This window comes from Hemitrygon akajei, chromosome 12, assembly GCF_048418815.1.
Source record: "Hemitrygon akajei chromosome 12, sHemAka1.3, whole genome shotgun sequence".
Classification (NCBI taxonomy): domain Eukaryota; kingdom Metazoa; phylum Chordata; class Chondrichthyes; order Myliobatiformes; family Dasyatidae; genus Hemitrygon; species Hemitrygon akajei.
This window is the reverse complement of record NC_133135.1, coordinates 28030048-28043975: the sequence shown is the minus strand read 5'-3', so window position 1 is coordinate 28043975 and position 13928 is coordinate 28030048. Positions and strand designations below refer to the sequence as shown.

The following is a 13928-nucleotide window of genomic DNA, read 5'->3' as shown; positions in this document are numbered from 1 at the left end:
GAATATTTCAGAGTGAAGTACATTCTAACGTAGGTTCCGTGTTCAATGTATTAACATTGAAGCACAAAAGACTGCAGATGCTGCAAGCTGGAGCAAGAAACACCAGAGTGTCAGGCAGCATCTATGGAGGGAAATGGAAAATAGAGAGCCCAAGCAGGGAGAAAAAAACATTAAGGGAATCATATACAAGCCTCCAAATAGTAGCCAAGATGTAGGGATGAAATTGCAAAGGGAGCTGGAAAAGGTATTAATAAGGGTAATGACACAGTTTTAATGGTGGACTTCAATATGCAAGGAGATTGGGAAATTCAAGTTGGTGTTGGATCGCAAGAGAGGGAAATTGTTGAATGTCTATGAGGTGGCTTTTTAGAGCAGCTTGTGCTTGAGCCTACTCAGGAAAAGGCTGCCTTAGATTGGGTGTTGTGTAATAACTCACAAGGCACAAGGTATGTCCACAGAAGCTGTCGTTCTCAAATAGCAGAGGTAGGCAACTGTGGCTGGCAAAGAAAGTTAAGGACTGCATAAAAGCCAAGGAAAGGGCGTATACCATAACAAAAGTGAGTGGGAAGTTGGATGATTGGGAAGCTTTTAAAATCCAACAAAAGGCAACTAAAATGACTACAAAAAGGGAAAAAATAAAATATGAGGGTAAACCAGCCAACAATATAAAGCAGGATACTAAAGGTTTTTTCAGTTATATAAAGAGTAAAAGGGAAGTGAGAGTTGATATTGGACCACTAGAAAATAATGCTGATGAGGGAGTAATGGCGAACAAAGAAATGACAGATGAACTTAATAAGTACTTTGCAGCAGTTTTCACTGTGGAAGACACTAGCAGTGTGCCAGAGGTCCATGAATATTACGGAGCAGGGGTAAGTGCCGTTGTTACTACAAAGGAAAAAGTGCTAGTCAAACTCAAAGGTCTTCAGGTGGATAAGTCATCAGGACTATACGGACTACATCCCAGAGTCCTGAGAGAAGTTGCTGAAGAGATAATGGATGCATTGGTCATGATCTTTTAAGAATCACTTGATTCTGGCAAGAACCCTGAGGACTGGAAGATTGCAAATGTCACTCCACCCTTTAAGAAGGGAGGAAGAAGGCAAAGGAGGGAAATTATAGACTAGTTAGCCTAACCTCAGTGGTTGGGAAAGTGCTGGAGTCCATTATTAAGGATGTGGTTTTGGGGTTCTTGGAGACTAATGATAAGTCAAAATCAGCATGGTTTCTATATAGAGAAATCTTGCCTGACAAATCTGTTAAAGAGTTCTTTGAGGAAGTTAATAAGCAGGGTGGACAAAGGAGAGTCAGTGGATATCACTAACGTGTATTTTCAGAAGGCGTTTGATAAGGTGCCACACACAAGGCTGTTTAACAAAATAAAATCCTACGGAGTTACAGGACAGATACTGGCATGGATAGTTGAATGGCTAACAGGCAGGAGGCAATGAATGGGAATTAAAAGGGCCTTTTCTGGTTGGCTGCTGGTCACTAGTGGTGTTCCTCAGGGGTCAGTATTGGGACCACTACTTTTCACATTGTTTGCCAGTGATTTGGATAATGAAATTGATGGTTTTGTGGCAAAGTTTGCGGATGATACGAAGATAGGTGGAGAGGTAGGTAGTGCTGAGGAAGCAACACGATTGCAGTAGGACTTAAACAAACTGAAAGATCAGGCAAAAATGTGGCAGATGGAATACAGTGCTGGGAAATGTACGATTTTGGGAAATGGAACAATAGTGTGGACTATTATCTAAATGGGGAGAAGGTTCAAACATCAGAGGTGCAGAGGGACTTAGGAGTCCACATGCAAGACTCCGAGAAGGGTAATTTACAGTTTGCATCTGTGGTAAAGAAGGCAAATGCAATGTGAATAGTAATATTTCAAGGTGAATAGTATATAACAGCAAGGAAATAATGTTGAGTCTTTATAAGACACTAGTAGGCTGCACTTGGGAGTATTGTCAACAGTTTTGGGCCCCATATCTCAGAAAGGATGTGTTGTCATTAGAGAGAGTCCAGAGGAGGTTCATGAGCATGATTCCAGGATGAAGGGGCTAACGTATGAGGAATGTTTGGCATCTTTGGGCCTATACTCACTGGAATTTAGAAGAATGCGGGAGGGATCTCATTGAAACTTACCGAACGTTGAAAGGATGCTTCTTACGGTGATGGCATCCAAAACCAGAGGGCACAGCCTCAAAATTGAGAAGAGACCCTTTAGAACAGAGGTAAGGAGGAATTTTTTAGCCAAAGAGTAGCAAATCTGTGGAATTCTCTGCCACAGATTGCAATGGAGGCCAAGTCCGGGGATACATTTAAGGTGGAAGTTGATCACTTCCTGATCGGTCAGGGCATCAAAGGATAAGGTGAGAGGGCAGGTGTAAGGGGTTGAGTGGGATTCAGGATTAGCCATGATGGAATGGCAGAGTAGACTCGATGGGCTGAAAGGCCTAATTCTGCTCCTATGTCTTATGGTCAAATGTTGACTACTCATTTCCTTCCACTGATGCTCCCTGACCTGTTTAGTTCCTCAAGCAATATGTTCAACGTCTTCATCCTGCTTTTAACATATAATCCTGTCAGTAACACCAACGTAGGATATGACTGGAAGTGGGAGACCTGTGTCATGAAAAATGTTTGCATGAACTATACGCATTTGCAACATCCACTGCTCATAGTATTTTGTTCTTAATTTCATATGATTACTCTGCTTTCTCCCACTTACCCTTCCTCTCTGGAATAACTTGTCCTATTATTAAATAATTAGGGGACATAAGATTTGGGCAAGAAAGTAGACTTTTCCTTCTTTAGTTTCTAATGTTCTTATCAGTCTATGATCAATGACAGCTGGTTAGTACATTGCTTCTCTGTGGACAGATTCCTCCTATGACTGCAGAAATCTGTACAAAAGAAGCAAATGTCATTGGCAAGGATAACATTCATTCCTGACAAATCTTCAGGTGGCGACGATAAGCTGCTTAATTCAACTACCGCAGCCTTTCTGGTGAATGTGCTCCTGGTATTTTTGGATACGGAGCTTTTGACCAGACATAAATGAAGGAATCGCATTATACTTCCATGTCAGCATGGCGCTCAGCTTGAAAGGAAATCTTCAATGGTGGTCATCCCTTGTGCAAGGTGCCTTTTTCCTTTTTGGTGGCAGACTGCACATATTTTGAAATAGCCACAGTTAAGTTGTAGTTGCTACATAGCAGCTAAAGTGAACACTAAATGGATGAGCTTCCAATCAAACAGACTAAAGTTACTCCCCAAGTGACTTACCGCCTTTGGAATATCTAAATAAGACAATCCATTTAAGTATTTCCGGCAATCGGCAGAAGTGACCACGTGGCCACTCTGAGGCTCCACCCAGCATTCAGTCACCAAATTTAACTCGGTCTCAGGTTCAATTGCCTCAACCTCCGTGTCATTATCATCATCTGTGGAAAAACTATGGGAGAATTGGAGGCAGATCAGAAGCTGATTTTGTTTCTCCTGTCAGCAAAGAATTTAGCAAACTATTTTGGATAAAAAGCAAATAGCATTTGATTTCTGGAAAAAAATAAAGAAATTATAAATATGATTAGCTTCTGTCACTAATTCATGACCAGAATGGCAGCTCTATATACTGTGTGCATTCAAATGTAACACCTTCAGTCCTGTATTCAGCCCTCTTCTTGACTTTGGTCACCTGTTATCTTTAACTCATCCCACTGACTGCAAATTTGCCCGATTATCTGCCAATTCTTCACAGTTTCACTACACACTGCATCTAGTTGTGCTGTATACCAACTGCCCCATCCTCAGCCCTATCATGCTGGTTCCCATCTCCCTGCCAAATTTAAACCTTCCCCAAAAGCTCCAACAAAACCTGTCCACGAGGATATTGGTCCCCTTCGGGTTCAGGTATAACACATCCTTTTTGTATAGATCATTCCTTCCCCACGAGATCCCAATGATCAGAAACTGAAACCCTGCCCATTGCACCAATTTCTCAGCCACATATTCATCTGCCAAATCAGCCGACTCTTACCTTCACTGGCAAATGGCACAGACAGCAATCCAAAAATTACTACCCTGGAGATCTGCTTTTCCACTTTCAACCCAACTCCTGTATTCTCTCTCAGGACCTCCTCCCTCATGTCGTTGGTACGAATACGTACCACACTTTCTGGATGTTCCCCCTTTCGAACGCTGTGGACCCGATCCAAGACATCCCTGACTATGACAACTGGGAAACAATATACCATCCGGGTGTCCCTTTTATATCCACTGAATCTGCCGTCTACTCCTCTAATTATGGAACCCCCTATCAGTACTGCACTCCTCTTCTCCTCCCTTCCCTTCTGAGATACAGAGCCAGACTCAGTGTCACTGCACCTTCTTCCTGCACCCCCTCCATCAAAATCAGTATCAAAAGCGGTATACTTATTATTGTGGGTACAGCCACAGGGTTACCCTGCACTGGCTGCCTACTCCCTTCCCCCTTCTGAGAGTCACCCAGATACCGGCCTCCTGCAACTTAAGGGTGACTACCTCTGTGTAGCTCCTATCTATCACCTCATTGTCCTGTATGATCCGAAGATAATCCAGCTGCATCTCCAGTTCCTTAACACAGTCTCTAAGGAGCTGAAGCTGTGTAGATATCAGGGAGACCAGAGATCTCCCAAAGTTCCCGCATCTCACACAAGTACCATACCATTAACTCTGGACCCATTCTCAGCACATCAGCTATGCACTAACAGAGAAAAAAAAACTTACTAGAAAATTACTTCGAACCTCTATCTGTGCTTGCCCAAGCCTGTTCTCGGCAAAGCCTGTTGAACCAAAGTTGATCACCCTAATGGTGCTGCAGACTAACTCACGTCTTATACCCAGAGGCTTTTTCACCCTCTGCAAGGTGCAAGTTTGAAGCTCAATGAAATAATTTTCTATTTGCCTTATTAAATACAGCGCTAACAACTCAGTAGGTTGAACACTAACAGGCACAATGAAATGCCACCACCTTCAATTTCTCTTCCATGTCATACAGAATTGTGACTTAAAAATATCACTGTTTCCTTATTTTGGAATTCCTTCCCTAACAACCTAGTGGAGTACTTTTAGAACATAGAACATTACAGCACACGGCTTGTGCCGACTTTTTAACCTATTTACTGTGTGCCTGCCTACGAATTTCTTAAATACCCCCAGAGTATCTGCCTCTACCAACACCCAGGGCAAGGCATCCCACACACCCACCAATCTCTGGGGTCTTAACTCTGACATCCTCAACCCCCATACATTCCTTCAGTTACCTTGAAGTTATGCTCCCTTGCATCAGCCACAAGGACTGAAACAATTCAAATTGACAGCTCACTTTCACGAGACAATTAGGAATGGACATTAAGTACTGGCCTGCCAAAAATACCTGCACCTATAAAGGAATCTGTCACATAAAATCATCATGACATGGTCCCACGCACCTTGAGTTGCATCTTCAGAAAACTAAAATTAAGATCAAGAGCGAAAATCACTAATGGAGTTTCCACTCAGATTAAAACCCTATTATGAATAAACGCCTCCTTACCAGTGGTGCCGCCTGTGTAGGGTGTAGTGTGCCTGCTCCCACTAACCCAGGCATTATTTTAGGACACCCCAAACTGTCCCTCGGGTCTTATCGGGCCGTTTTGCTGTCTAGACACTGATGTAACGGTTTTAGTGAAAATAAATGAAACTGGAATGCCTGTGTCTCGAATGCTTATTTTTATGAGGTTTAAACCAGTAAAGCACATTAACTGAAGGGATGTTCTGATGAAGGGTCTCGGCCCGAAACATCGACAGTGCTTCTCCTTATAGATGCTGCCTGGCCTGCTGTGTTCCACCAGCATTTTGTGTGTGTTAACTGAAGGGATTGTTTTGATTAGCCACGCTAGCAATTGTTTTGCTGTTGGGATGTGTAAATGGTGAACTCCAAAAACTACAGAACAGGAGGGCAAAGTGTGTGAACTACTGGGGAAACTAGACCAGGGACAGAAGGAGTGACTAACCGGGCAAAGAGGCTAAGTTAGCGGGAGAATTAACATTGTCACATAAATATTTAATGCAATCATTCAGTTTGTGCATTGAGACTATAATAATACTCTAATCTGCTTGGGAATGAATAGTTACCTTAAGCAATTTGCTTCGCTCATATCATAAGAGGGATTTCTGCCCCAAATTTCATAAAACTCACCATCTGGAGATTTACTTATTGGAATGTTACCTGTCTTTGGTTGAATTAGAATGAGGAGGAAAAATGATGTACTGGATTAGGCACGTGTGGAGCTCATCGTTATCATCTTCGCATCTTGAACTGCCCTGTATCCAAACAAGTTGCATAACTCAATATTTCCAAAAATAACCACAGAGTGCATTATGCAACTTTATGCAACAATGCTGTACATTCAATTAACAACATAATGTCCTAACATATTTCAGGATTAAATCACTGTCTTTTCGAGTAAGCAAAGGCTTTCTGTAAATCTGCAACCAATTCATCATATTAAAAAAGTTAACAGTAAAGATATCTATAAATACATAGATATTTCCTCACTAGGAGAACAGTTCCTTTATAGTACGAGGATTATCCTTTCTGATCAGAAAGCACAGTCACCTGGGCATAGGTACTTCAGTCTATGGCATACTTAATCCTTACCTTCATAGGCAATTCAATCACCATGGTGACAATACCATCTCCAGTAGCAGCAAAATGGAAACCTTCAGACAAACGAATTCTACATTATGAAACAGGGAAGAAAGGAGAATTACTGATTGGAGATTGACCTGTGTTTACTGAGCAGGTCAGACAGTTCTCCATGGAGTGAGAAACAAGAGGTAAGGTCAGTGACTCGAAAGGCTAACCATTTCTTTCTCCATAAAATACTGTCTAACCTGCTGATTACATCCAGCATTTTTTTTAAATTTCAAGTTTCTTGCACCCAGTATTTTGTTTTTATTTTTTCCTTCACATTGTTGTGATGAGAAGTATAAAGATTAGAATCTATCAACTTTTGCCTCCATAATTAATATTTTTTTTCCTCACCAGGTTTTTTAAAATTTCTTTTTCGCACAACAAATCAATCAGGCATTTCAACTGCTTCTGGAAACATCTGATGAAACATTTAAAGCAATAGTTGGAAAAGCTCCTTATCTGTCTGCTTCTGTAAACATTGACTCAGTCCTACAGATCTCTGGTGCTGCAAATTTAATCAAATGTTATAAATCTAAATAAACTTCCCTTTCACTGCAGAAAATATCTTTCAGGAATATAGACAAGACAAACATGAGCTCAATTTTTCCAGAGATATGCCAGTAATTCTACATAGAGTTACTGGCGTTCCTCCAATTATCAGGAAGTTCAAGAGTTTTACAGGTTCCAAATTTCCCAACAGGTCCATCCTGCTGATAAACTGAGTCTGCTCTGTTGAACACCATCTGAAATAGTTTCCAGTAATTGCAATGGAAAATCTCTATCGCTGTATCCACTACAATAGGAGTTTAATGATGCTTTCATTTCAATAGAGGAATAGCTCTGAGAAAGAACTTAACTTTCTAATAACTTACACTTCTTTAATCGTTAATTTAAATTTATTTATTTAATTGCCTTAATGTTTAAGAATTATTTATACATAATATATTTATTTTAATATGGTTTGGAGTTAAACTTAGAAACACAGAAAACCTACAGTACAGGCCCATCAGCCCACAAAGCTGTGCTGAACATGTTCCTAGCTTAGAAATTACTAGACCTTCCCAAAGCCCTCTATTTTTCTAAGCTCCATGTACCTATCCAAAAATCTCTTAAAACAACCTATCATTTCCACCTCCACCGCTGCCGTTGGCAGCCCATTCCACACACTCACTACTCTCTGCATAAAAAAACTTACCCCTAACATCTCCTCTGTACTACTTCCAAGCACCTTAAAACTATGCCCTCTTGTGCTAGCCATTTCAGCCCTGGGAAAAAGCCTCTGTCTATCCACATGTTCAATGCCTCTCATTATCTTGTACACCTCTATCGGGTCGCCTCTCATTCTCCATCGCTCCAAGGAGAAAAGGCCGAGTTCACTCAACCTATTCTCTTAAGGCATGCTCCCCAATCCAGGAAACATCCTTGTAAATCTCCTCTGCACCCTTTCTATGGTTTCCACATCCTTCCTGTAGTGATGCGACCAGAATTGAGCACAGTACTCCAAGTGGGTCCTATATAGCTGTAACATTATCTCTCGGCTCTTAACCTCAATCTCACTGCTGATGAAGGCCAATGCACCGTATCTCTCCTTAACCACAGAGTCAACCTGAGTAGCAGCTTTGAGTGTCCTATGGACTCGAACCCCAACATTCCTCTGATCCTCCACACTGACAAGAGTCTTACCATTAATGATATATTGCACCATCATATTTGACCTACCAAAATGAACCACCTCGCACTTATCTGGGTTGAACTCCATCTGCCACTTCTCGGTCCACTTTTGCATCCTATCAATGTCCCGCTGTAACCTCTAACAGCCCTCCACACTATACACAACACCCCCAACTTATCAAATATCTTCGGATAGCAGGAAGAGACTTAATAAAATGTCAAAGTGCCTTTGTGGATAGGGCAGCATCATCTACATGGATCAAGTAGCTACAGTGGGATGCAGAAGTTTGGGCACCCCGGTCAAAATTTCTGTCACTGTGAATAGTTAAGTGAGTAGAAGATGAACTGATCTCCAAAAGTCATAAAGTTAAAGATGAAACATTCTTTTCAACATTTTATGCAAGATTAGTGTATTATTTTTGTTTTGTACAATTTTAGAGTGAAAGAAAGGAAAGGAGCACCATGCAAAAGTTTGGGCACCCCAAGAGATTTGAGCTCTCAGATAACTTTTACCAAGGTCTCAGACCTTAATTAGCTTGTTAGGGCTATGGCTTGTTCGCAGTCATTGTTTGGCAAGGCCAGGTGATGCAAATTTCAAAGCTTTATAAATACTCTGACTCCTCAAACCTTGTCCCAACAATCAGCAGCCATGGGCTCCTCTAAGCAGCTGCCTAGCACTCTGAAAATTAAAATAAATGATGCCCACAAAGCAGGAGAAGGCTATAAGAAGATAGCGTTCAGGTAGTTGTTTCCTCAGTTTGTAATGTAATTAAGAAATGGCAGTTAACAGGAATGGTGGAGGTCAAGTTGAGGTCTGGAAGATCAAAAAAAACTTTCCGAGAGAACTGCTCATAGGATTGCTAGAAAGGCAAATCAAAACCCCCATTTGACTGCAAAAGACCTTCAGGAAGATTTAGCAGACTCTGGAGTGGTGGTGCACTGTTCTACTGTGCAGCGACACCTGCACAAATATGACTTACATGGAAGAATCATCAGAATAAAACCTTTCCTGCATCCTCACCACAAAATTCAGCGTCAGAAGTTTGTAAAGGAACATCTAACCAAGCCTGATGCATTTTGGAAACAAGTCATGTGGACTGATGAAGTTAAAATAGAACTTTTTGGCCGCAAGGAGCAAAGGTATATCTGGAAGGAAAAGGGTGCAGAACTTCATGAAAAGAACACCTCTCCAACTGTTAAGTACGGGGGTGAATCGATCATGCTTTGGGCTTGTGTTGCAGTCAGTTGCCTGGGGAACATTTCACTGGTAGAGGGAAGAATGAATTCAATTAAATACCAGCAAATTCTGGAAGCAAACATCACACCGTCTGTAAAAAAGCTGAAGATGAAAAGATGGCTTTTACAACAGGATAATGATCCTAAACACATCTCAAAATCCATAATGGACTACCTCAAGAGGCGGAAGCTGAAGGTTTTGCCGTGGCCCTCACAGTCCGCCGACTATCATCAAAAATCTGTAGATAGACCTCAAAAGAGCACTGCATGCAAGACAGCCCAAGAATCTCACAGAACTAGAAGCATTTTGCAAGGAAGAATGGGCGAAAATCCTCCAAACAAGAACTGAAAGACTCTTAGCTGGCTACAGAAAGTGTTTACAAGCTGTGATATTTGCCAAGCGGGGTGTTACTAAGTACTAACCATGCAGGGTGCCCAAAGTTTTGCTTCATGCCCTTTTTCTTTTTTGTTATTTTGAAACCGTAAAAGATGGAAATAAAAAAAGTAATCGCTTAAAATACTAAAGAAATGTGTCATCTTTAACTTTATGCCTTTTGGAAATCAGGTCATCTTTTACTCCCTTAGCTATTCACAGTAACAGAAATTTTGACCAGGGGTGCCCAAACTTTTGCATGTCACTGAAAGTGACATTCAGCTCCAGGGTAATGTGGATCTGGCAAGGAAGGAAGTGGCTAGGGAAGTTAGCTGTCAGGAAATTCCAGGCCACGATTTCACAACCTCTGAGAAAACTTACTGTTCCTTCAGACCAGTATTAAGCTTTTCCCTGGAGAAAAAGAAACTCCCAATTAAAATAAAAATTCTAAATTTATTTGTAGGTGGTATGAGGTTTGTGGCCATGGTTGCATTGTAGGAAAGATCACAAGCAAATAGTATCTTGTTTGTGATCCAAGTTCACTTTCACCTATATGATAATTTTTGTTGATTCAACTGCCTTTCTTTTCCTTAATGGGTGTAAATTCTACTACAAAATTTAATTCTTGTACTTCATTCTTACACATTCACATCTGCATATTTTAATAAGTAATGCACATAACTCATTAAAAAGTCAATTGAGCTCAAACTTACACAAAAAAATGTGATTTCTAATTATATAATTAAAGTGTAGACACACAACTTTATGCTTAAAGAACTGTACCTTTGAAACCATAATACAGCTTCAAAAATCCACATCTCACTTTACGGAAATCAATGCACATATCTCATCTAACTAGATGCCACTAGCAAGTTGAAATCCACATCTTTAACATGGAGGAGAAATCATATAACAAGGATGACATGGAAATGAATAGTGTGCAGATTCCAGAGAGAACCAAAATTAACCTAAATCTTGGCAAACTAGATTGGGCACAGATATATAAGTATTAAATTAAGTGCTTATAAATCAGTTGGATGGCTTGATGTGCTTTAATTCAAATAACTGTCTTACTCAGTGAGAGTGGAAAGTATCTGTGTTGCTGAAAGGATGGGTAATGATGGCCCCACAGATGGCTGCATAGACCACACCCAACGCTGATGATAGAAGTAACGGGACAGAGAGGCCAACGTGGATGACGCTGTGCGATTGGTTGTCATTGTTGCTGCTCCAGTCATTGAGGCAGGATGCCCACAGTTGTCCAGATTCAAGATAAAGGGAGTTCGATAGTCTGATGGAAGCTTCTCATACCTTGAATGTAAACATAAGACAGTAAAGATGAAAGCAAATTGCAGTATTTTTTTCCTTGACCTCTACAGTTTTCAGGATGGTTTTAGACATCAGGAGAAACAAAAGATTTAGGGTCAGTGCTAAATAATAACAAAGCCACTATAATGGCTTGCTCCTGCTTCTCATCAAAGTAAATTTATTTTCAAAGTACATATACGAGGGGTGATTGATATGTTTGTGGCCTAAGGTAGAAGGAGTCAATTTTAGAAAACCTAGCACATTTATTTTTCAACATAGTCCCCTCCTACATTTACACACTTAGTTCAGCAGTCGTGGAGCATACTTTGTAGAAGTCATCTTGGACCTCCAGTAGAGGTCGACAGCAGGAGTGATTGACACGTTTGTGGCTTAAGGTAGAAGGAGATGAGTTTTTAACTTCAAACTTTCTGCATGATCACTCAAAGAGTTGAACTGCAAGTGCATGTAATGAGAGCTGTATAACTCATCTCTTTCTACCTTAGGCCAGAAACTTATCAATCACCCCTGCAGTCGACCACTTCTGGAGGTCAAGACGCCGACTTCTACAAAGAAGGGATCCATATGTTCCACAACCGCTGGACTAAGTGTGTAAATGTAGGAGGGGACTAAGTTGAAAAATAGATGTGCTAGGTTTTCTAAAATTGACTCCTTCTAACTTGGGCCACGAACATAAATTAAATTTCCTGACCTTTTTAATTTTAACATGTTACTACATAATTATATACTAGCTCTGGTCATGCTTAATTTCTGAATTGACATGCATTATGTGAATATACTGAGATGTGGCCAACATTACACATTGCCTTTGATTAATCAATGTCATTATGCAGTTACATGAATTCAGGAAAATGCTGGAAAGGGTATGCTGTCATAGCAGAGCTTTTCAACACATTTTCTACAAATACCTAATGAGTAGCCTTTCCAATGGTTTCTTCAATATCACAACACAAGGTCGATCAGAGAGTGCCAGCTGGGTGGTCGGAAGTGGGGGAGATTTTGAAGGGGAGGCATTTCCCAACAGTTTTCTCTTTATTTTTGGTGTTGCTTCTTTGCTCTGTACCCGCTGGGGGAATCGCAATGAGAGAATTTGATCTTGCAGCTCATCTACAATCTGCCAATAGAAACACAGAGCGTATTCAATGCGCAGTACATCACATGAAGAACAACCAATGTGGGCAATATTCACATTCAGAATCTACTTCAGGGCTTATAGTGTAAAACTAGAATTTTCTTTTTTCTGGATAGTGCAATTATTGACTTCTTAACCATTATCAATTGATTAACACTCCAAGAGTTTTCTATATCTAATGGTAATAAACACCTAGTGTCCTTTGGATAATTGCATATTTGATCCTTTATTTCTTAAGGACTTGCATAAATAGATGCAAGTACTTCAGTTCTTCACTTTAATATCTAATATGGTTTGTATATTTTGAACATAAAAAGAGAAGCAAAGGCCTCTCTGCCATTCGACAAAATAATGACTAATTTGATTGTGTACTCAACTCTGCACTCTCACTCATGCCTGTAATCATTCCACCCCCTTGTTAATCAGGAATCTCATCTCTCCTTTAAAAATATTTAAGCATCTTCAATGCAGAGTGAAAGCACTTGTTTTGTATCATCAGAGGTTTTAAATTTCCAGTGGTGATTGCTCTTCTGGTTGGAGCCCGAGGAGCTTCATCAGTCATCATCAAATCCAGGAGTACCCCACTTATTCATCAGCACCTCAGAAGTCAAATCATTAGCCTAACAAAATGTTTCTATTTTTAGGGGACACACGCCCCCCAGGCTGCTCGCAAAAATAAAGGATACAATAATGGTGACAGAATGAAGTCATTTATTTTTTGTCAAAAGCTGCATTGAAGTTTTATAATTTTGCTCAGTGATTCTCATATTGATCGATTTATAACTGGTTATTTCCCCCTACACACAACGATCTGTGGAAAATTTCCTTCACTCAGAAGGTAGTTTCAATCTGGAACACACTGCCTGGCATGGTGGTGGAGGCAGGTACTCTCAGAACATTTAAAAATATGGATGAGAACTTGAATTGCCATGCTCTATGAGAGCTACAGATCAAGTGCTGCTAAATGAGATGGTCACCATGGTCACGGTGGACTGAATAGGGATAGTATAGTCAGGGGAATAGTCAGAGTTCTCTGTCATGAGGATAGAGCTTTCCGAAGGCTGTTGCCTGCCTGATGCCCGGGTTCAGGACATCTTATCTGACCTGCAGAGGAATCTGCAGTGCGAAAGGAAAGATCCAGTTGTCATTGTCCATATGGGTACCAACGACATACACAGAATGAGGAAAGAGGTTCTGCAGAAGGAATTTGAGCAGCTAGGGACGAAATTAAAAAGCAGAATCAAAAAGGCAGTAATCTCTGGATTACTACTTGAGCCACATGCAAATTGGCATAGGGTCAAGAAGATTAGAGAGTTAAATGTGTGGCTGAAGGATTGGTGTGGGAGAAATGGGTTTGAATTTATGGGAAATTGGTGCCAGTACTGGGGAAGGGGGGAGGTGTATCAATGGGACAGACTGTACCTGAACCATGATGGGACCTGGATCCTAGTAAATTGCAAAACTAGGGCAATGGA

General features: G+C 40.7%; 1 protein-coding gene across 6 annotated transcripts in view; it reads right to left on the bottom strand.

Annotated features, from left to right (window-relative positions):
- Positions 1 to 13928, bottom strand: part of szt2 (SZT2 subunit of KICSTOR complex) — a 242331-nt gene that overhangs the window by 191537 nt on the left and 36866 nt on the right. For all 6 annotated transcript variants that reach the window (XM_073062784.1, XM_073062788.1, XM_073062786.1 and 3 more), the window contains exons 15-19: positions 12230 to 12435; positions 11070 to 11306; positions 6680 to 6758; positions 6248 to 6342; positions 3286 to 3454 (exon numbers count right to left, since the gene is read on the bottom strand). In XM_073062784.1, coding sequence (XP_072918885.1) covers positions 3286 to 3454; positions 6248 to 6342; positions 6680 to 6758; positions 11070 to 11306; positions 12230 to 12435 — 786 coding nt within the window. The remainder of the gene's footprint in view (positions 1 to 3285; positions 3455 to 6247; positions 6343 to 6679; positions 6759 to 11069; positions 11307 to 12229; positions 12436 to 13928) is intronic.